This window comes from Lontra canadensis, unplaced genomic scaffold (assembly GCF_010015895.1).
Source record: "Lontra canadensis isolate GAN:19392208 unplaced genomic scaffold, GSC_riverotter_1.0 scaffold2, whole genome shotgun sequence".
Taxonomy (NCBI): domain Eukaryota; kingdom Metazoa; phylum Chordata; class Mammalia; order Carnivora; family Mustelidae; genus Lontra; species Lontra canadensis.
This window is the reverse complement of record NW_022630996.1, coordinates 50,398,949-50,421,789: the sequence shown is the minus strand read 5'-3', so window position 1 is coordinate 50,421,789 and position 22,841 is coordinate 50,398,949. Positions and strand designations below refer to the sequence as shown.

Below are 22,841 nucleotides of genomic sequence, written 5' to 3'. Positions count from 1 at the left end.
AAAAATGTAAGGAATCCAAACTCAGCAATCAAAACAAGTGCTGATGATACATATATATATATATGTGTGTATATATATACACATATGTATATATATATATACACATATGTATATATATATATATAATTCAAAATTAATGCAACAGCATTCATGATGAACAGAATGTCAAAATTTTAAATAAGGGAGGATGAGCAATACTGATTCTTTTTCTTCTTTGCTTCAAGCCCCACTTGATTCTGTAGGGCATTCCTTCACCCCACCCTCATGTGGCCAGTGGTACATCTACTCTTCAGAAAGCTAAGCTTTCTAGTATTTAGAGCTCAGATCAATGAAATTATTATTAGTGGGTGATTGCCACTGGAGTGCTCTGACATAGCGGACCACCCAATCTCTGGCATGGGCCGCAAGCTGCACGGCATGCTGGATAAACGCGAGTGTGTTCAAGGTACAACGTGGTGGGCGCTACAGGGCCACACGTGAAAACGTCATAGAAGGGACTGGCTTCAAATCTTCCCTAGTTTGGATTGGCTTTTAGTCGCCCAGATTGCGGGAACTGTTGGTAACGGAACAATGAGCCGTGGAGCTAGGTCGGATGGATAGTAGATGCTGCTGGCCTCCCTTAATGCCCTGATGGCCTGGGACCCGAACCATCTGCCCCATGTCTCCCTACACTCTACGAGCTTAGTCAGGGCTCCGGAAGTTGCCCTCGAGATCAGCCGCAGGGTAAGCGGCACCCCCTTCTCCAGGCCACGAGCCTCTCAGGTCCCTGCGCCAAAGCCCCAGCCAGCGGTCTGCCGGAGCGGGTGGAACAATGGCAGACCCCAGGCCCTCCACTGGGGCTGGAGGTCCGTAATCTCCAGGGTAGGGTTTGGGGATGCCTCTGATCCCCACTGGCGGATTTACATGAACCTTTCCTGGCTTACCGTCTGCCGCCTATGTAACATTGGCAGTTTAGAGATTAGATAATAAAACCATCAATTTGGAATCTTGACTCTCCCACAAATATAAATAACCCAGAAATGCCCTCCCCCTAAAGAGGGCATTTCTGGGTTATTTATATAAAGTGCAAATGGACACATGGAAGAGGAAGGTTTCTTTGATGGACAGTACAAGCAGAGTTGTGGGCAGTTAAGCTTAAAGAATGCTTGAGTGGGAAAACTTGTCAGAATTGTTGGCCATAGGAGCACCCAAGTGCTGAAGAGTTCTAGGACGCTCTGGGGAGGCTTGGGGCTGCCATGTAAATCAAGGCTGGGGCTTCTGTAAGGATTTGAAAGCTACGCACACTAAGTCCTAACTAAGCTGCAGTGCGTGTGGGTTGCATGTAGCTATAGGAATTTATCGCTGCAGTACCTAAGTCAGCAAAGAGAATGTTTTCGTCTATAGATTTTAACACAAACTTCATTCTTCTGGGATTTCATAATCCCACCATTTTCAAACATTTTTTTCCCTGTTTTATCTAGATCCTCAGGCAAGGGTCTGGGGAGGAAACTGCTGTTATCCTCCTTGTGCTGGAACTCCCCATACCCTAATTCCATGTTGCATTGTTTTTATTTCCCTGTTTGGTTAATGAATTAATTTGAAATCTGATTCCCCTCACCCCAATCAGACAACTGTTGTCCGAATTCAGTACCTCTGCTGAGTAATATCCTCTACTACCCAACACAACACTGCAGATTCAAATTCTACCTTCTTGAAATTTGCTATCTCAGCTCCCACTGTGCTCTTGTTTCTCCAGCTCTGCAACCTTCCCTCCAAACCCTCTTCCTTCTGCTTTCTGCTTTTGCAGCTTCATTCCCTCCTCCTCTCTCTGTGTGGCTCCTTCCCAATGATTGAACCGGGATCCCACTTGCTCTTGTGCACCGACCAAGCTATCATCCCCAGCCTGATATCTCTGCTGAGTTCCTCTCTTCCACCAGCAGCTTGCTGCTGGATGCCTTGACCTGTGTGTCTCACCAGCACCCCAATTTCAGTGTTTCCAGCTGAGTTCATCTTCCCTGCCAAGCCACCTTCTCATCATCATCGCATGAACACATTCGTTAGCATCACCACGTGTGACTTTGCTAGCCCTTATTCTGTTTCATTATTTGCCAGTTTCCATCAATTCTCTCGCACGCCCTCTGTCACGCCTGCTCACTCACTGCTCCTTCCCACTTGCCACTCTCCTGGCGCCTTGCCTTGATTCACCAGAGGCAGCCTTGCTTCCTATCTGTTCTCTCTGCACCTCGGCCTATCACACACACTGCGCTCCCAGAGTCGTCTTTCTGAGGGCTTGCTTCGTCAAAAGATCGAGGCGACCCAAGTGTCCACAGACACATAAACGGAAAAACAAAATATAGAATACACCTACAATAAAACATGATTCCGCCTTAAAAAAGAAGGAAAGGCTGACATACACTACGACTTGGATGAACACTGAAGACGTTAGGCAGAGCAAAATAAGCCAGTCACAAAAGGACAAATATTGTCTGATTGCACTTAGATGAGGCACCTGGAGTTGTCAAATTTACAGAGAGAGAAAATAGCAGGGTGGCTCCCAGGGGCTGAGGGAAGGGGAAAATTGGCAGTTAGTGTTGAAGGCATACAGTTTCATTTGGGGAAGATGAGAAACTTCTGGAAACGAATGGTGGCCATGGTTCCACAGAACTATACAGTGAAAACAGTAGATTCCGATAGTCTATATATTTTACCACAGTAAAAAAAAAAATAGTTCAGGGAAAGAATGCTTGGTGTGCTTCTTTAGATGAAAGGAATATGCTCCTGGTGAAGTTGTGTGTTGATTGGGAACTGGAAATGCTCCACCACGGATTCACTGAAACTTGAAACTTCTTGGCACGGATTTATGTTCTTTGGCGCTTTGACATTAACGCTTGTTGTTAGATTCATATGAAATTTTTGGTTGGAAAGAAACATACCAGGATAAAAAGCTGGATAAATAAATAATTTATTATAGCAGTGATTACTTATTATGTTAATAGTTTCAATTTCCTTTTTCATCTCTTAATTTTCAAAATTTGACTTAAATCCTTAAATATTCATTCCATGGCTAAAATTTTCAAAATTTGTGTTAATTTCCCACGACTAAATTAATAGGTGCTTATTTTAAAATATTCGAATGTTACTTTTATTTTTATTTTTGTCAAATAATTATTTTTAAATGCATTCCTCAGAACGTGAAACTACTGCATGATCTCAAGTGATAATTTTCTTAACAATTTGGAGTGTGTGCATTTGTGTGCATATAAATGTCATTGGTGGGGCACCTGGGAGGCACAGCTGGTTAAGCTACCAGCTCTAGTCGTGATCTCAGGGTTGTGAGATATAGCCCCACGTTGAGATCCATACGGGGCTCCATAGTCAGCACGGAGTCTGTCTGAGTTTCCCTCTCCCTCTCCCTCTGCCCCTCCCACTTGCTCTCTCTCTCTCTCTCTCTCTCTCTCCCTTTAAAATACATAAATAGATAAAAATAAGTGTCATTGGTAACAAAAAATAGTGTTGACATATAACTCCAATGGCATTTTTACTTTTGGATGTGTAGGTATCTATTTCTGCATGTATTTAAGTTACTACACAGGATTCTATTGTGAAGTTAGAATTCCCTTTAATGTGGGAATTCTATATTCCCATTAATGTGAGGCATATTTCACAAATGTATCAAAGCATGTATATGTGTGCACTCGAGTCCTGCTATATTTTTGAGTGCCGGATGTAGAATGGCAGGATTGAGTTAAAAGCACATTTATAACTTTAATAGAGCATTGCAAAGTTTTGTGTTTTTTTAAAAGATTTTATTTATTTATTTGACAGAGAGAGATCACAAGTAGGCAGAGAGGCAGGCAGAGAGAGAGAGAGGAGGAAGCAGGCTCGCTGCTGAGCAGAGAGCCTGATGTAGGGCTTGATCCCAGGACCCTGGGATCATGACCTGAGCTGAAGGCAGAGCCTTTAACCCACTGAGCCACCAGGTGCCCCGGGCATTGCAAAGTTTTAATTCTACTTTGACACAGTTGCGATTGACTAGGTATAGTAGAAGCTGCTAGTTTAGATGTTTAAGTTAAAACATCCAGACCCAGATGCAGAGGCCTCCTCCAATGGGTTTTTTCCTAAGCCCTAAAATCAGCTTGCCTTTTATAGAGTCACAAAATACCCTGATAGAAATGCCTCTATGTGAGCCAACAAATTCTCTAAGCCCCAAGATTCAGCTTGTGTGACAAGGTAACACAGAAGTTTGGGATAAAAATTAGCAGTGACACTCAATCCCTGATATATCTATCTTCTTCACTTCTTTCGATATGTGTTCATCCCATTAAATCTAACTTTTTTTTTAAGTCTTCTACTAAATAACAAAACTCCTGTCAAAATTTCATAAATCACTTAGTGACGTCACAACGTCACCACCCATAACAAATGCCATCCTAACTTTGGTCACTGTTTTGACTGTGATAATTACAGTGTTTGTCAGATTCCAGTAGTGCAACAATTACACTTTCCACTTCTGTTGTGTCTTGTTAGCTTTACTCCTTCATGGCAAATTATAGATAGGCTTTACTTTTTCCATATCATTTTAGGCCATGTGGCTTGTAAACGTTATTTTGTAATCTAGCAAAACCTCTTAAGAAGAAAAAGCAAAGCACTTAAATTGCTGTTTTTGGATTTGTATTTTCAAAACAAAGCCTATGGGACTAAAAATTACTTATTCTCCAGCAAAAATGTTAGTAACTGGTGAAAAATGAAGACATGGTTCCTTTGCAAAGAAAGGAAATGATATTTATTCACTCATGCATTCCTCTGACGTTTATTGAGAACTCACAGTGTCAAGCACCTGTACGATAATGTGCATTGTATCGCACTCCACCTGCAATCATAACACCAAATATCTTCTATAAATATGAGTTCTTCATGTTTGAAAGAACATTTAAGAATATTTAAAGACCAAATCACTCTGCCTCATAGAGAACCGAAAACTTGTTTTTGGTGCTCATGCACACGTACACATTTTTTTCTCTTTGATTAAAAATTATTTACACATCTGTGCCCAGGATTAAGGATAATGAAATTCAACCACAAAAATGATTAAATAGTATATAATTGTAGTGTTGGAATTTATCAGTTTAGAGTGGTTGCCTCCGTATTCACCTTTCGTTTGATCTTCTTGTAGACGTTATTGTTATTGACTGCAAATGTCTCTGTATTTTTGCTCAGTGGAATGTGGCTTGACAGATTAATTATATGTTATCAGGCAGTTGAAGATCAACTAAAGATATGTGGCTTCAAGAGGGATGCTGATGTCTTTGAGCTGTTCCTTTCTCAAAAGTGAGTGTACTTTATATAAGAAATAGAAGAGCATCATATTATAATGTTTCACAGATTCAGATTTTTTTTCAAAGATTTTATATGTTTATTTGTCAGAGAAAAAGGGAGAAATAGAGAGCAAGCATAAGAAAGGGGGAGCGGAAGGCAGAGGGAGAAGCAGGTTTCCCGCTGAGCAAGGAGCCTGATGTGGGACTCAATCCTAGGACCCTGGGATCATGACCTGAGCTGAAAGCAGATATGTAACTGACTGAGTCACCCAGGTGTCCCAGATTCAAATGTTGTTTTCCATTGTTTTCCCCAAGAACTGATAGGCAAGTACTATGCTCTAATTACTTTACCATTCTATTCGTCCGTGTCCACAGTCTCTATTAGAGAGGCAAGACGGAAATGGATGAAAACAAAGATTATGGAACCATGCTGAGTTTGAAGCCCAGCTCTGTCCCTTCTAGCTGGGTGATCTTGGGCATGTCAACAACCTCCCTGTTAGGATTGTCAAGTTTAGTAAATAAAAATACAGTAAGTCCAGTTACATGTGAATTTAATGGAAACAAATGAATATAATTTTTCTTTAGTATTAAGTTTGTCCCGTACTTCCTTGGGTTTCTCTGAAATTCACATGTAAATGGGTCTTGTATTTCATCTGGCAAGACTCCTTCCTGAATATAACAATGCTATCTTTTTCACAGGGATGTTAGGTAAACATTGGGTGAGTTAGTAGAAAGTAGAAGAGGGTCTGGTACACAGTAAGCACTCAGTGAGCATTGATAGAGTTAACAGAATTACTATTACTAGAAAATAATGGCTCATCATACCCCTATATTATAATAATAACCCTATGATACTAGACCCCTCACCAACAATCCCTGTACTAATTTCACTGGTAAGTAGGAAACCTTCCTTACGTAACAACCCCTCCAATTCCCTAAGATGGCAGCCAGCAAAGTGGGCTCTTCTTCTGCAGAGTATTCAGAGTGCCTGAGAGAGAACCCCCAGGGGTAAGAGGAAGAGGAAGTTACAAGTTAGGTGGGACTCTGACACCACAGGTTTTGCTTGCCAACAAGTGACATCTGTGCAACTAGACATTGCATTTAACAACAATGATCCTATTCCTACTCTTCTTCGGCCCCCCCTTCATGCTTTTTAATCTCTATGAACTCCATGTATGATATATGATATTAAAATCAGTTTGTCATATTTCTATTCATGTAATCTCTGGAACTCAGCTACTCTTTTTTTTTTTTTTTTTTTTAACTCAGCTACTTTCCAAAGAAGATGTCCCACTTTATTACTAAGTTTAATCACTTTATCTTTGGTTACTTGAGGAAATCCTTTATGAATAAATGTATTTCTTTTGTTATGTGTATATATATTTTCAGGTTATAAGTGCAGAGAAAAATATTTATCTTGGTAACAGTCCAAGGGGAAAAATAGCTGGCCAATTCAAGATTTTTAAAAATACATATTTTAGAAGGGAACAGTATGGTAGATAATTCTGACACACTTAAAGTTACTCTTAGACTCTTTCTACAGATCAGTTAGTTTTATAATAACAATACATATTTTATGTGGTCAAAAGATTGCAACTCTTAACCTTTCATGATTTTAACAACAGTACACTGTAAGGGTAAGTAAAGAACAGTAAGAAAAGCTTTAAAACACTAGAGAAAAAAATAGAAAGATTGGTCCTCTGACAGTGGGCAATTAGTGGTCTTCTCTAGTGAAGGAAACACATTTTATATCCCCAAAATACTAAGTAACCATGCAATCCAGCTGGTACCAAAAAAAAAAAAAAAAAAAAGTTTCTCAGTCCAGACACCAATACAGTGGGTAAACTAGGTTATTTGCCTGAGTCTCTGTTGCCCTGGATTTGTGTTGGGGGGGGGGGGGGGCGCCTTACCCATGTCTCCTTGAGTAATCATGGAGAACACATACAACAGCAGTGCTGATATACTATTCTCAGCACAAGTCATTGCCATCATTAGAATTTCCTCTCTTTGTCTTCCACTGGCATCACCTTGAAACGCAACAGCCCATTATTGATTTTGAACAGGTTTAAGTGAAGAACTAACACTTTATTTTTTGTTTTTTGTCTGTACATCTTTTTGCTTTATTAACATATAATGTATTATTTCCTTCAGGAGTACAGGTCTGTGAATCATCAGTCTTATACAATTCACAGCACTCATACCTTCCCCAATGTCCATAACCCAACCACATTATCCCTCTCCCCACAACCCCCAGCAGTCCTCGGTTTGTTTCCTGAAATTAAGGATATCGTGAATGAAAGAGGAGAGATCATAACCAACACCAAAGAAATAAAAACATCTTAAGAATTATAAGCAACAATACACCAGCAAATTTGACAATCTAGAAGATATGGGTGCATTCTTAGAGACCTATAAACTACCAAAATGGAACCAGGAAGAAATAGAAAACCTGAACAGCCCCATAACCAGTAAGGAGATTAAAGCATTTTCCCAGGAGAATTCTACCAAACATTTAGAGAAGAATTAATACCTATTCTCCTGAAACTGTTCCAAAAAATAGGAATGGAAGGAAAACTTCCAAGCTCATTTTATGAGGCCAGCATTACCTTGATCCCAAAACCAGACAAAGACCCCATCAAAAGGGAGAATTACAGACCAACATCCTTGATGAACATGGATGCAAAGTTATCACCAAAAAACTAGCCAATAGGCTACAACAGTACATTAAAATGATTATTTTCGGGGCACCTGGGTGGCTCAGTGGGTTAAAGCCTCTGCCTTCAGCTCAGGTCATGATCCCACAGTCCTGGGATTGAGCCCCACATGGGGCTCTCTGCTCAGCGGGGAGCCAGCTTCCCACCACCACCACCCCCCTGCCTGCCTTTCTGCCTACTTGTGATCCCTGTCTGTCAAATAAATAAAATCTTTAAAAAAAAATAAGTAAAATAAAATGATTATTTTCCATGACCAAGTGGGATCTGTTCCTGGGCTGCAAATTAATCAATGTGATACAATACATTAATAAAAGAAAGAACAAGAACCATATGATACTCTCAATAGATGCTGAAAAAGCATTTGACAAAGTACAGCATCCCTTCCTGATCAAAACTCTTCACAGTGTAGGAATAGAGGGTATATCAAAGCCATCTTTGAAAAGCCCATAGTGAATATCATTCGCAATTGGGGAAAACTGAGAGCTTTTACCCTAAGGTTAGGAACATGGCAGGGCTGTCCACTGTCACCACTGCTATTCAACATAGTACTAGAAGTCCTAGCCTCAGCAATCAGACAACAAAAAGAAATTAAAGGCATCTGAATCGGCAAAGAAGTCAAACTCTCACTCTTTGCAGATGATATGATACTTTATGTGGAAAACCCAAAAGGTTCCACTCCAAAACCGCTAGAACTTGTATAGGAATTCAGTAAAGTGTCAGGATATAAAATCAGTGCATAGAAATCAATTGCATTTCTCTACACCAACAGCAAGACAGAAGAAAGAGAAATTATGGAGTCCATCCCATTTACAATTGCACCCAAAACCATAAGATACCTAGGAATAAACCTAACCGAAGAGGCACAGAATCTGTACTCAGAAAACTATAAAGTACTCATGAAATAAATTGAGGAAGACACAAAGAAATGGAAAAATGTTCCATGCTCCTGGATTGGAAGAACAAATATTTTGAAAATGTCTATGCTACCTAAAGCAACCTACATATTTAACTCTGTCCCTATCAAAATACTATAAATTTTTACAAAGAAATGAAACAAATCATTCTAAAATTTATATGGAACCAGAAAAGACCCCAAATCGCCAGAGGCTATTGGTAGCAACTCGGTCCTTTCTCTTTTCTTTTTGATAAGGTATCAAAGTGGGGAAGCCGGCTGCAGAGATGGAGCTGAGGGGTGGGCTCTCAGCTCGGGGTTACCTTGAACTGTGATCGGAGGCACAGTCAGGCCACTGCTCTTCGAGCAGGGACCCAACAGGTGGTAGATCTGGGGAAACGTCCTCCTTCCTCCTCTGGAGAAGTGGTGCGGGAGCATGGCAGGAAGATACTGGGTTTGAAGACTCCAGATGGGGCCGTGCACCAGAGATAGAAACTCTCAGTCATAGGCTGGGTGAGCTCGGAGTGTGGCCGGAGACCAGGAAGACAGGAGCAATTGAGTGCTTTTCTCTGAGGGCGCGCTGAGGAGTGGGGCCCCAAGCCCTCAGCTCCTCTGAGCCGGAGATTGGGAGGCCGCCATTTTCATTCCTGTCCTCCAGAACTCTACAGAAAGCGTTCAGGGAACAAAAGCTTCCAAGAACGAACCTGAGCAGATTATTTAGCTCGGCTCCTGGCAAGGGCAGTGCAATTCCACCTCAGGCAAAGATATTTGATAATCACAGCAACAGGCCCCTCTCTGAGAAGATCAACAAGAACATCCAGCCAAGACCAAGTTCACTAATCAATGAGAGCTGTGGAACTCCAGAGCCAGGAGAATAAAACACATAGAATTCATGGCTTTTTCCCCGTGATTCTTTAATCTTTCAAAGTTAAATTTTTAAATTTTATTCTTTCCTATTCTACTTTTTAAATTTTTCCTCTTTCCTATTTTAACCTTTTTAACTATTTTATCTCATCAATATTTTTTTTTAATCTTTTAAAATTGTCATTGTTCTAGTCATATTCTATCCCTTCACTGTATTTAACCTTATTTTTTGTGTATATATAGGTTTTTCTTTAAAATTTTGGGATATGGTTCCTTCTAACACATCAAAATATACCCTAAATCTTGCACAGGGATTTGTTCTAGTCTCCAGCCTGATCCCATTCTTTTTTTTTTTTTTCTTTTTCTACCAACTTCTTATCAATTCCTTTTTTTAAAATGTTTTTTCATTGTCACCTTTACAGTTACATTCCATCCCTTCATCATGCTTACCCTTATTTGTGTGTGTGTGTGTGTGTGTGTGTGTGTGTATATATATATATAAGTTTTTCTTTCTTTAAAATTTTGGAGGCAGTTTCTTCTTACAGATCAAAATACACCCCAAATCAAAATCAAGTGTGTGGCCTTGTTCTATTCGCCAGTCTAATATATATATATGTGTGTGTGTGTGTATTTTTTTCTCCCCTCCTTTCTTCTGACCCTGGTTTCGGGTCTCTTCTGATTTGTTAATGTATATTTTTCTGGGGTCTCTGCTTTAAGACCAGTGGCCCAACTGTGCCTTGGATCACAGTTTAAGGTAACCCTAAGCTGAGAGCATAGTCCTCGGCTCCATCTCTGCAGCCGGCTTCCTGACTCTGATACCTAGGAGCTCTGCTATGCTCAGACACCCCTCATCTTTTTGTGACCCAGCAGATCCTGAGGCCACACTGTCCCTGTGAGGGCTCCACCCCACACTTAGCCTCTGGAGCGACGTCCCTCAGTGGAGCAGACTTCTAAAAGTTCTGATTTTGTGTTCTGCTGCTCTGCCACCTGCCGGGAGCCAGCCCTTTCCCCTAAGGTCTATCTTCCCATATATCACTTAGATTCATTTCTCCACATGTCTTATCTTCCAGAAAGTGGTTGCCTCCTGTTCCTAGAATTGCTGCTCTTCTCTTTTCTCTCCTATTGAGTTTGTAGGTATTCAGAATGGTTTGATAATCACCTAGCTGAACTCCTGGGACCCAGCAATATTTAGGTCTCCTACTCCTCCACCATCTTGCTCCTCCCCCACAAAACTAACCCTTTTGACTTGAGTTAAAATCCCTTTAAAAGGGAATCACTTTATTACATTATGTAATAGCTGGAAATTCAGCATCAAAATCACTAGTATAGGAAAATTAATGACATTAACTTGACACAGGTGATATTTCAAAGTATTAATGTATTAAAATAACTTTTCGGGGAAATCCTTGGGGAAATCCTCTAAGTGGGGTTTGAGCTTCTCTGCTACCACATAATGACTGTTTTATTTTTCACAGGAACGGATGAAGCTAATGTATTATCTTTTCTGCCCAATGCAAAATTTAGGTGTACCAGGATCCAAATGCTTCTTCCGAGAAATAGGCTACATATCTACAGTGAGAGGAGAATGCATTATGTGTATAAGTCTCCTATTAGAAGTTGCTTTTGAAGAGTCTGGAATATTTTATTGTGCCAGAGAAGCACTCGAAGACTAACAGTGCTTGTCTAAAGGATGTGTGGTCTGCTTGAAGTCTTATTTGGGATAATTTGAGAATTTTTAAAAAAATGGAAAAGGAATAAGAAAAACTTCAGATACAAGTAGAGTGGGAAAGAGAGTGACTGAAAGAAAGGGGAAGGGTGGATGTTCTTCTCAAGTTTTTATTTAAATTGCAGGTAGTTAACATACAGTGTAATATTAGTTTCAGGTGCAGAATTTAGGAATTCATCACTTACCTAATACCTGGTGCTCCTTACAAGCACCTTCCTTAATAACCATCACCTATTTAACAGAAATCCCAAATCATCTGATTCAGCAATGATCATCAGCTGAAGCTAAAGCCATTGAATAAGTTATTGGGGCTCGAGACATCCACACAGTCATCAGAGGTTTGCCCCACATGTTACTTCTCAATGACAGCATTTGTGCTTTTCCAATGGAGAAACTTGGTGGACAGAGCCAGAACCAAGGGGCTGAACTTCCATCACCAAGAGTGGGACAAAGTGGCATTACTTGCCTCCTTCTGTGATGCAGTAATCACCACCTTTGTTCCTGAAAAATGGTCCACATGGAAGTTAATCATGAGGAAGCAAGCAGACAAATCAGGAATGGGAGACATCCCATCAGATGACTGTCCTGGACTCTTCAAATTCAATGTCAAGGTAATAAAAGGGGAATATTCTAAATTTAAGAAGACTAAGGGATTATACCAAATGAAATGCAAAGCATAAATGTTGATGGGATTCTGGACTGAAAAAGAAAAGAACTATTTAAAAACTTAGGGTCAACAGGGACAACATGAATATGAAAAGAATGCTAGATGATATTATTGAATTCAATTTAATTTTTAAGGTGTGATAACAGTGTTGTGGCCATGCAGGAACATGTCCCTGTTTGAGGGATATGCATGCTGTAGTATTTAGGAGTGAAAGCCCTAACAGTGATAAGTCTGCAATTTCATTTTCAGATGATTCAGCAAGAAAATTATCAACCAATAAGTAACATCTATTACATAGATAAGAGAGAGCGAGCATAAGTGTGGCAAAATATTTAACATTATAAGGGCTCTATAACCTTTCATTGTATTGTCCTTCAACATTTTTTGGTTTTGAAATCTTTCAATATAAAAGAGTTGTTGAAAAATGTTTCCTTTGTTTAGAAATATTTTTGCATGATTTAAAAGCACGTTCTCCTAAAAATTTTTGTTAAAAACTTCATAACATTTTCATTAAAATATTTCAAAAAATATAGCCCCTCAGTATCCCAAAGTTAAAAAAAAAACAACAACAAAAACTTGTGAAAGGATGTTGCTGCAAATTAGTTAATAGATGTAACATTAATGAACTTTAGTATTGGTTAAGGACTTGGAAGGCTGCCTGGTACAGAGTGTGTGCTCTATAGTGTTTGATGCATAAAGACACACATGTATACGTACCCAGCCTGGGCACAGTTTCTGCCCTGAGAAATAAAAGAGATCTGAATATTCTAGCCCACAGCAGTCAAGGACCAGTCCTCAGGGCTTTGCCCCATTTGTGATCACTCCTCTTCCTCACCCATGCTTGTCCCTTTGCAGAGAGAGCAGCAACAGCAACAAGGCTTAGGACCACCTGCACAGTTCAAGAAGGATGGTAATATTTTGACCCTATATCTACTAAACAACAAAGGAAAATAAAACACTTCACCTAGTCTCTGTCTCTTGGCATATGGCCATGTCCACATCTTAAATATAATGTGGCCAAGATCTGGACAAGCCCAAAGCAAGAACCTTGCAGATGTTGTCCAAGTAGGAGCCAACAGGGTTTTCACATTTAGGTACAAATCCAGTGTCTTCCCCACTTACTTTTTCCCCTCTGCCCAGTCCCCAGTAAAATCTTTTTTTTTTTTTTTCAAATTAAGGTCCTAATAAATGTAATCATAACGAAGTATAAATTTCTAATAATGTGATAGAGTGTTTGCCTTCAGTATTTCCTTTAAACTGGGTGACAAAAACATTAATCTAAATGAATGAAGTTTTGCGGTGCCTGGGTGGTTCAGTCGTTTGGTGTCTGCCTTCAGTTCAGCTCATGATCCCAGGGTCCTGGGATTGAGCCCGGCATCTGGCTCTGCACTCTGCGGGAAGCCTGCTTCTCCCTCTCGACAACCCCTACTTGTGTTCCCTCTCTTGCTGTCTCTCCCTCTGTCAAATAAATAAAATCTTTTAAAAAAATGGATGACGTTTTAATGATAGTATTTCAGAAATTAGTAGGTAGGTGTGACAACAATTTTGAAAGAAGAGAGAGGCCTTTCCAGTTATTCCAAAGTCCTACTATATAACTCACCTTACCTATGAATAAATTAATTGTTGCTAATATTCACTTTTTCTTTTCTTTTCAGGAATCTGACAAAAGTCATTGATCTATCTAGGTTTAGAAAATTAAAATATTTATGGCTACATCACAACAAGGTAGTGTTATATTTTATCATTAAATAGCTCCGTACTTAAATCACTGTCTTAATCTCCTATTTATAATGAAGTTAATCTTTAAAAGTATTAATATTTTATACTCCTAACTAACTTTAGGTAAGAAACTCCATACACACAAACACATACATACATTACTATATTGAACTGCACAATTTGTGAGATGTTATCAGACTCCAACTTTACTTTTGTCTCTCATGTCCTGTCAAAACTGCCCAGTGGAGGCTATTTCTTCTGGACTCCTGGAAGAAAACTTCAGCAATCTTGGTGACTCTTCTCATTCCTCTTACATAATTCAAAATCTTACAGTCCATTGGAGTCCTAGTCATGGTTCCCGTTCAAGATTTATTTTTTGACAGAGAGAGACACAGCAAGAAAGGGAACACAAGCAGAGGGAGTGGGAAAAGAACAGGTTTCCTGTGGAGCAGGGACCCCAATGGTGGAGCTCAATCCTAGTACCCGGGATCGTGACCTGAGCAGAAGACGGACGCTTAACAACTGAGCCACCCAGGTGCTGCCCCAACCTTTAAAAAAAAGATTATTTATTTATTTATTTATTTATGGTTCCAGTTCAGAAATGAGAATGTCAAGGCACCAGGGTGGCTCAGTCAGTTAAGCATCAGACTCTTGGTTTTTAGTTCCAGTCAGGATCTCATGGGTCATGAGATCAAGCCCCACATAGGGCTCCACACTCAATGGGGATTCTGCTTGAAGATTCTTTCTCTCTGCCCCTCCCCCACTCGCAAGCTAGCATGCGTGCTCTCTAAAATAAATAAATAAATCTTAAAAAAAAAAAAGTCAGTGAGAATGTCTAAGAGAGTATAATAATCCACATCCAATCTTCATTTGTAAATAAGCCATCTCCCTACATCCCCTTGCTTATCCAGCTGGAGTTGACTGCAGGTGGCCGCCTGCCTTTTTTATTAGCTAGGATGGTGTAGCTGGTTGTTTTTCTCTCCTTTCCCTCTCCTCAGCCTTACACAACATTGACATAGAATGGGGAGGTGTGGAGGAAGGGCTGGAGAGAAACAAAGTTCTTACCTGATCTGTACCATCTGGTTCTAACACATGTTCAAAGTCAACTTCTTTTCTCTTAGCGGATTATTCAGAAGTAGGTTTCTTCAACTCTAATTCCTCTTCCCTGGCCACTCCTGACTTCCCCTCCACTTTTATCCCAGTGGTACTTACAACTGACAGCCTCGAGCTGTGGTAGACTACTCTCTTGGTGGGATTCCTTGTGGAGTACCCCAGATCAATATGCCTTCTGTGGTCTGGTGTGCAGGTCCCAGCACTCACAAGCTTTTTCCTGCTGTCAGAAGCCAAGGGGGGTGGTTACCTCCCAGCTGCTACCCAAGTTGATCTAGTTTTCTCAGAAATTACCAGACACTAAGCCAACAGGTCCCCAGCTGCAGGCAACTCTCGTCAAGGTCACTGAGCATGGCCCTTAAAGTTTCTCTTAGAGGCTAAGGTTCAGGAGGTGATGCCCCCGCACTGCCTCCCCTATAGTGGGTGTCTGACTGGGGCTCCAAGTTCCCTCCATGTCAAAGAGTAGGGCTGAACTAAAATGCAAACCCAAACAATCATTAGAGTTAGTCAGTTGGTTATTCTCAACTTCCAGTAATTTGACATTCCAACAGCTTATATTTTTGTTCCTTATGAATTGAATATCCAATCTGAACATTTTGAACACCCACTGATTAAAAAGAAATAATTTCAATTTTCAGCAGTAGTCTGCTTGTGTAGCCCAGACTCACAGCGTTGAATCCCTAGGCAAGCCATGTTTATAAAAGCATTGCAATATTACATGGGATTTCCGGTCTTCTTCTTCTGTTAAGTGGAAGCATAAGTCTCCTAAGCTTGAAATCCTTTCTAGGAGAACAAATGCAATCACCTTCAAGATCCAGGTGACTAGCAGCTGAAATGGGAATTGCACGCACCACAAAAGGGCACGGAGGTTTAAAACTCTTTTAAACTCCCTGCCAGAAATTATCCTGGGTCCCAATGTGCGACTTCTGATAAAGGTGGAAATCATCAAAGGCATGGCAGAAATGACTAATCTTTGTTTTCCATGTGTGCCTCTTGTGGGGTTCAGTTCTGAAGGAAAGAACATGTTCAGTGTCCGCAGTGTGCCTAAAGGGAGAGAGATAATTAGAGACTTTTGAAAATATTTTTTGGCTTTTGGTAGTGAACACCATCCCCTCTCCAACCATTGAATTTTCACACAATTGATTTACAGATACATTATGTACATAGGAAGGGATTGTATACGCTGCCAACAATTTCACTCTCTTCTGTTTCCGAAGGGCAGTGGGTGGGGAAGGAATGCAACAAGAGACTGAATTCTCTCCTTGTGCTTGACTCTTTCCGTTCAACAAACCAATTATATTATTTCCAAAATCCTCATCACTTAACTTTGTTCTTTACAATAATAGACTTACTTAGTTCCTAGAACGCCGAAAGGATATCCTACCCAAAACAAGTTTTGAGTGTTACTTGGGTAAGTAAATAAACTCCTGAGAGTTTTCCTATTGGCCAGTAATTGACTGGTTCCTGCCTGAATAGGCACACTCCATGAAAAACTAAAGTCTTATTCAGAATCCCAAACTCTGATAAGTGTATTAGCTACTATAGTACTTCACCAAAATTCCTACGTAAAACTTTATTACTTTTCTTTAAAATCCAGAAAGCAGGGGCGTCTGGGTGGCTCAGTCATTAAGCATTTGCCTTCGGCTCAGGTCACGATCCAGGGTCCTGGGATCAAGCCCCGCATCAGGCTCCCTGCTCGGAGGGAGGCCTGCTTCTCCCTCTACCGCTTACCCTGCTTGTGTTCTCTCTCTCTCGCTGTCCCTCTGTCAAATAAATAAAATCATTTAAAAAATAAAATAAAATCCAGACAGCAATAGGATCACCACTGAGAAGTCGTTATACCAGCATAGAAATGGTGTGGAGAAATATAGTGGAAAACATTAACATTGACATAAGAATTTAAATATTTAAATATGCAAATATGTAGAAATAGGTAAATATTTAGAATTGCAACATTTAATTAACAGTGGTCTGAATTTGTGATCAGCCTTATTCTGACACTAGTGAATATCTTAAACTACCCTCTATTTGGGAAAAACGAAGGCACAAAGTAGTAAAATGAACCCATCTTTGTTGCTGATTCATTTATCCAATCAGTACTTTTGCTGAGATGTATGTACTGGATATCATGTTTGTCCATTCAGTGTCCATTTTCTCCTTTTACCTATTGAGCAGAATCTGGATTTAGGTTTTGGCACATACATCTCCTTTTTACTCAGGTAGGTGACCCCATCCCCAGTTCTAGCAAGTGGATCCTGAACCGTCTAACCCATTCAGGATAATCCCATCGTCCTTGTGAGTGGCTAATAGATGAATGGGCACATGTCCCAATTAAGGTAGTAAAGACATGGGATCTGTGGGGAGGCTTTTGTGAGAGGTTTCCTCATTCCTAAAAGAGAGCACTAGCAGAGAGATCCCTCGTTTCCCTGATGTTTTCTTGCCTGGATATGAAGTAGGAACCCTCCCATCAGCTTGAGAATGTAGGCAACATTTAAAGAAAAGTACGGCCCAGAGAATCATTGTGAACTAAGAGGGAGGCTCTCGCTACCTCTGGAGCTCTTGGTATGTGAGAAAATAAAAGTTCTCAGTTATTAATGGGCCAGTTTGAGTTGAGCTCAGAAGTTACCCAAAGCCCAAATCCTCCTATCTGATGTGACTTGTTGTACTTTCCATAGGCCACTGGTAGAATATATAACAATAAATCTGATGATACCTGCTCTAATAAAATTAAGGGCAGAGGGAGTGGTTATGCTCATGGTGAGGGCACGGCATTTGCCAACTGCCTGGAATGGAATGCCAGAAAGCAATAGTTTGGGGAGGCAATGAACATAGTCTGATACATTTAGAACCTAACATGCTAGGAGCAGAGGCACTTCTCCCCATTATCATCTAGTGGGTGACCAGACTGGAGCTTCTGGTCTGACCCTGGATTAGCAGAATAGATGCCAAGTTGCTTCCAATGCCCCAGCTTTGCTAGATTTGCTCAGGCAGCTCCGGTTCCTTCAGGATGCTCTCTGAGGGCTTACTTGCACCTCATACTTGCATTGTCAGTCACCAGTTCTGCATCATCTCCATTTCTGGGTCGCCTTTTGTTCAGCTACCCTCATAGAGTCAGAGGGAGGCAACTGCTCTTAGATCCTCTTAGATGAGGACTTCCAAAGACTCCCTTGTCTCGTTTTCCAGCAAGCCTGACCGAAGGAGGTTTAGGTCCATGGTCGACCCTTTCCAACCCTCCGTGAGAAGTGGAGTGATTTGCCTTTAACAGTATAATTTCAAATGGTCTACCCATTGATCTATTTGTGTTTGGGCTCATCACCTCAAAAATTTTCTACTGAGTCCCACAATGCTGGTATCCTTTAATTTCTGGAAGAACTAGCAGTCCTTTGGAATATTTGATTTGGCTCCGATTAGAAGCAGCATTTCATGAAAAACCTGTAGAAAGCTTCACCAAGCGACTGTCCAAAATGGGTTCTGAGTTTCTGCCAGGTAGTGAAGACCAAATAGGTGACAAACTTTACAAATTAAATTCAAATAAAAATACCTCTTCTGGCAAAGTCATTGTTTATAACCATCATCTAAAAAATCACTGAAATACTTATTTATAATGACACATTCTCTACTAACTGACCAGAGGATGCTCTGATTGAAATAAGCAAAATCATTTTAAGAAAGATCCTGGACTCATTATTCTATGCCATTAAGATATGTTACTGTTTCCCAAGAGGAAACCAGAAAGGAAGACAAACCACAAGGGATGCTTAATCTCAGTAAACAAACTGAGCGTTGCTGGAGGGGAGGGTGTGGGGGGATGGGGAGGCCGCGCAATGGACATTAGGGAGGGTATGTGTTGTGGTGAGTGCTGGGTGTAGTCTAAGACTGATGAATCATAGACCTGTACCCCGAAACAAACAATACATTATATGTCAATAATTTTTAAAAAAAGATATGTTACTGTTTCCCACCTCCTAAGCATTCGGCACATATTGAGAATTTGGTAACTAGCACAAATATGTATATTTTAGAAAGGAATACTGATGTACAAAATTAGCAAATCACAATTTAAAATATGAAAGAATTATTTTTAATGTGCTATTTTAAGTAGTTGTAAAGAATTCTTTGAATTACTATCTTTCTCCAAGTAGCTTTATAACACATCATGGAATTTTAGTTGGTTCCTTCAACAAGGTCTAGGTATATACATAGTTATTTATTCATTTAGACATAACATACTTTGTTCTAAAAAACGATTTAGAGCTGCACAAATCCCATAGCAGAGCACAAAAACTGTTAAAGAATAAAATGAACTAGCATGCATTCCACTTAATTTGGGCTCTTACATGTTTCTGTTGCCTCAGGGCAACATTAATTCTATCCTTTATGTCAACTTTGTTGAAAGAATTATATTTTGCCAAATATTTAAAGCCTTTTCAAAAAAAGGAAATCAACATGAATAACCTAAATAAGGCTTCACTGCTTGGTTGTGAAAGTCCTAGATATCTACGCTGTATATCTAGTTAGGACTTAAAATGATTTTACCTTAAAATAAGGTAATAATAGTACTCATACCTCATGAGTTTGTTGTGAAGATTAAATAAGTATATATATAATACATATACCATTGAGAAGACATTAATTTGAAAATATTTTGATTAGAAAATATTAGTAGTTTGAACAATGGGAAATTTTATTTTTTTATTTTTTTAAAAAATTTAAAAGATTTGTATTTATTTATTTGACAGACAGAGATCACAAGTAGGCAGAGAGGCAGGCAGAGAGAGAAGGGGAAGCAGGCTCCCTGCCGAGCAGAGAGCCCCGATGCCCCGATGCGGGGCTCAATCCCAGGATCCTGAGATCATGACCTGAGCTGAAGGCAGAGGCTTTAACCCACTGAGCCACCCAGGCGCCCAACAATGGAAAATTTTAGATTGAGTATTGGAAAATACTCCATATGTCAATATATACAATGCTAGTTGGTTCCTTCAATAATGTTCTGGTACATATATACTTATTTATTCATTTAATACCTAATACACATTGTTCTAAAAACAGCTTAGAACATTTGAAAAACTAAATAATTTTTAAGGTGCTATTTTAAATACTTGTAAAGAATTTTTTGAATTGCTACTTTTTTTTCAAGTAGCTTTACAACATACATCATGGAATTTTAGTTGGTTTAGTATGTGTGTAGTACTTTGCTGGACATATATTTTGTAAGATTAGTTTTTCTATTTTTTTTTTCCATTTTATGCCAAATATTTTTGGATGTATTTTAAACATGATTTTTGGTGAAAAACATTGCTGAAATAGTAGAAAAGTAATTTAAGAAGTATTTTCCATTGCTCAAACTAACAATATTTTCCATTACTTCAAAGTATGTTCAAATTCATGTCTTCTGGCTACTTTTATAGAGATTCAACTATTTTAATGAACCCAATTATGATGTACTATATTCCAGTTTTTGATTTGCGAATCAGACAGACTTGGATTTATCCTTGCTCTGTTACTTTGAGAAAGTTGTTTAACTTCACTGAGCCCAGTTTACTCCTAGGTAAATAAAGAATAAAACAAATAACACAGGGGGGCACCTGGGTGGCTCAGTGGGTTAAAGCCTCTGCTTTCGGCTCAGGTCATGATCCCAGGGTCTTGTGATCGAGCCCCCCATCGGGCTCTTTGCTCAGCTGGGATCCTGGTTCCTCCTCTCTCTCTGCCTGCTTCTCTGCCTACTTGTGATCTGTCAAATAAATAAATAAAATCTTTAAAAAAAAAAACCAAAAACACAGGGTTACTATAAGCATCACATTAGATAATGCCTATGAAACCATCTAGCACAGGGGCCAATGATAACTAGCATTTTATCAATATGACACTCCCTCTTCTCTTGCTTCTAAATCAGCTGTTCCCAACAAGAAGTGATTTACACACACACACACACACACACACACACACATTCACACCATCTTTCCCTTACAGCAGACATTTGGCAATCTCTGGAGACACTTTTTGATTGTCCCAAGTGGAGTGTATGTGTGCTACTGGCATCTAGTGGGTAGAGACTAGATTTGTTCTTAAACATACTACAATGCACAGGACAGAACTCCCAACCCCAGCAAAGAATAACCTGGCCCTACACATCCATAGTTACAGAGGTTGAGAAGCCCTGTTCTAGAAGAATGCCTCTTTAATTTTAAATTCATGCTAGCATAATTTTTCCTCCACTACTACCCTGGGGACTACATGTAAGTGCTTTACAGTAAATGGAAGTACCCTCAGCTCTCTCTCTTTATGTATAAAAAAATAATGCTTAAGTAATAATAGCTCTTGTTTATTGAGCACTAGCTATGTGCCTAGCCCCGAACCAAAATAAATGATTTGTGAAATGTCACATTCCATATAAATCTTATGGTGATCCTTCAAATTAATAGTGTAGATTTTTCTAAGTGGATAATTATAATACTATATATATTATATATATGCCATTTACTTTAACGATGGCTTGAGTGTCAGGGCAATCAGCGTGTCTTCCAGTTTCACTCCTAGATCTTGACTTCAACGGCTTGCTACATTGCAGTGTCTATTAAGTCCTGTGATTCCTACCTTGGAACTGTCTCTCAATTCCCTCTACTTTTCTTCTCCACTGCCATTACTCTACTCTGGACCACCACATAGTCTTCTGAATTAGTGTAACGCCATTCTTATTCAACTCCTGCCATTATGCTTACTCTCCCTTCTAAACTGTGTTCTTTCCTGCCATTTTCTTTCTAAAACAAAATTGGACAGTCACAGTCCTCTGCACAAAATCTTGTAATTCCTTCCAAGGTCCTCTTGAACTGGCTTTATCTCTTTCCACTCCATTCCCCTACCCATCTTACCCCAACAAACAGTGCAGTCTTAAAATCCCAGTAATCATGGCCCAAAGGATATTAAGGCTCTTGGGAAAACCATGATTCTATAATTGAGATGAAACTATTAAGTTTATTAGTATTCTTCTTGTGTTAATAAGTCATGCAAAAGAAATGAAAGTCTTGAGTAATTAGAAAGGTTCTGTTGATGTGTGGTCTAGCAGGCAACTGAGAAAGAAGAGAAGAAGTAGTCATGGTTTCCACTGGGGTTTGTTTTCTATTCTTGTGTCACATGTGGCCATCGTTCGATCAGGTAGTGGTGAGTGGAAGGAAGAATGAAAGAGGAGAAAGGGATAGGAAGCCCATTGGGACCCCTGCACCCTCAGTGCGTTGCATGGTCTCCTGCTTGGGAGGAACATAGTCCCTCTCGTGACTTAGGAAAAGCTGTGGGAAATTGCTGGTGGCCCTCCTGCATGGGTGCTGACCTAAGTGGATGCAGATGAATCTGTGAAATGATGAGATGAGCAGCACACGTGCCTTTCATAGCTTTATAATGTGAGTTGCAGATGTAACAATAAAATTAAAGAAAATTAATTAAAGAAAACAGTTTTGAAACGTTGCATACAAATCTACGACAGCTTTTCTGAGCTATGTCTCAGGGCTAAAATTTGCAATAAATCCTCACTAAGTCCAATGCATTGGCATCTATCTAAATCAATACATCAAAGGCCAAAACAGTTACATTTAATGATAACAATAGTCGCTATGATAAGCTTTGATAAACACCTAATACTAATGTATAATCATGAGCATATACTTCTGCATAGAAAGTGATGTATATTTCTGTATAGAAAGTACTAAGCACTTGGTCAGTAACTATTCAATGGGGATATTCTCCCTGATCCTGTATTAAGTAGAAGATAGCTTTATATTTAACTAACCTGCTGCTTTTAGAAGATACCTGCCACACCTCTATGGCTCTACCATCCTCATAACTCAAACAAATTGTTAAATTT

The 22,841-nt window shown here is 39.7% G+C and overlaps 1 protein-coding gene across 1 annotated transcript in view; it reads left to right on the top strand.

Moving 5' to 3' along the window:
* Positions 1-576: 576 nt before the first annotated feature.
* LRRC72 (leucine rich repeat containing 72) overlaps positions 577-22,841 on the top strand; it is a 41,653-nt gene continuing 19,388 nt past the window's right edge. Inside the window, exons 1-3 of the mRNA XM_032873898.1 lie at positions 577-723; positions 5,234-5,307; positions 13,813-13,882. Of these exons, the coding sequence (XP_032729789.1) occupies positions 604-723; positions 5,234-5,307; positions 13,813-13,882 (264 nt within the window). The 5' untranslated portion in view covers positions 577-603. The remainder of the gene's footprint in view (positions 724-5,233; positions 5,308-13,812; positions 13,883-22,841) is intronic.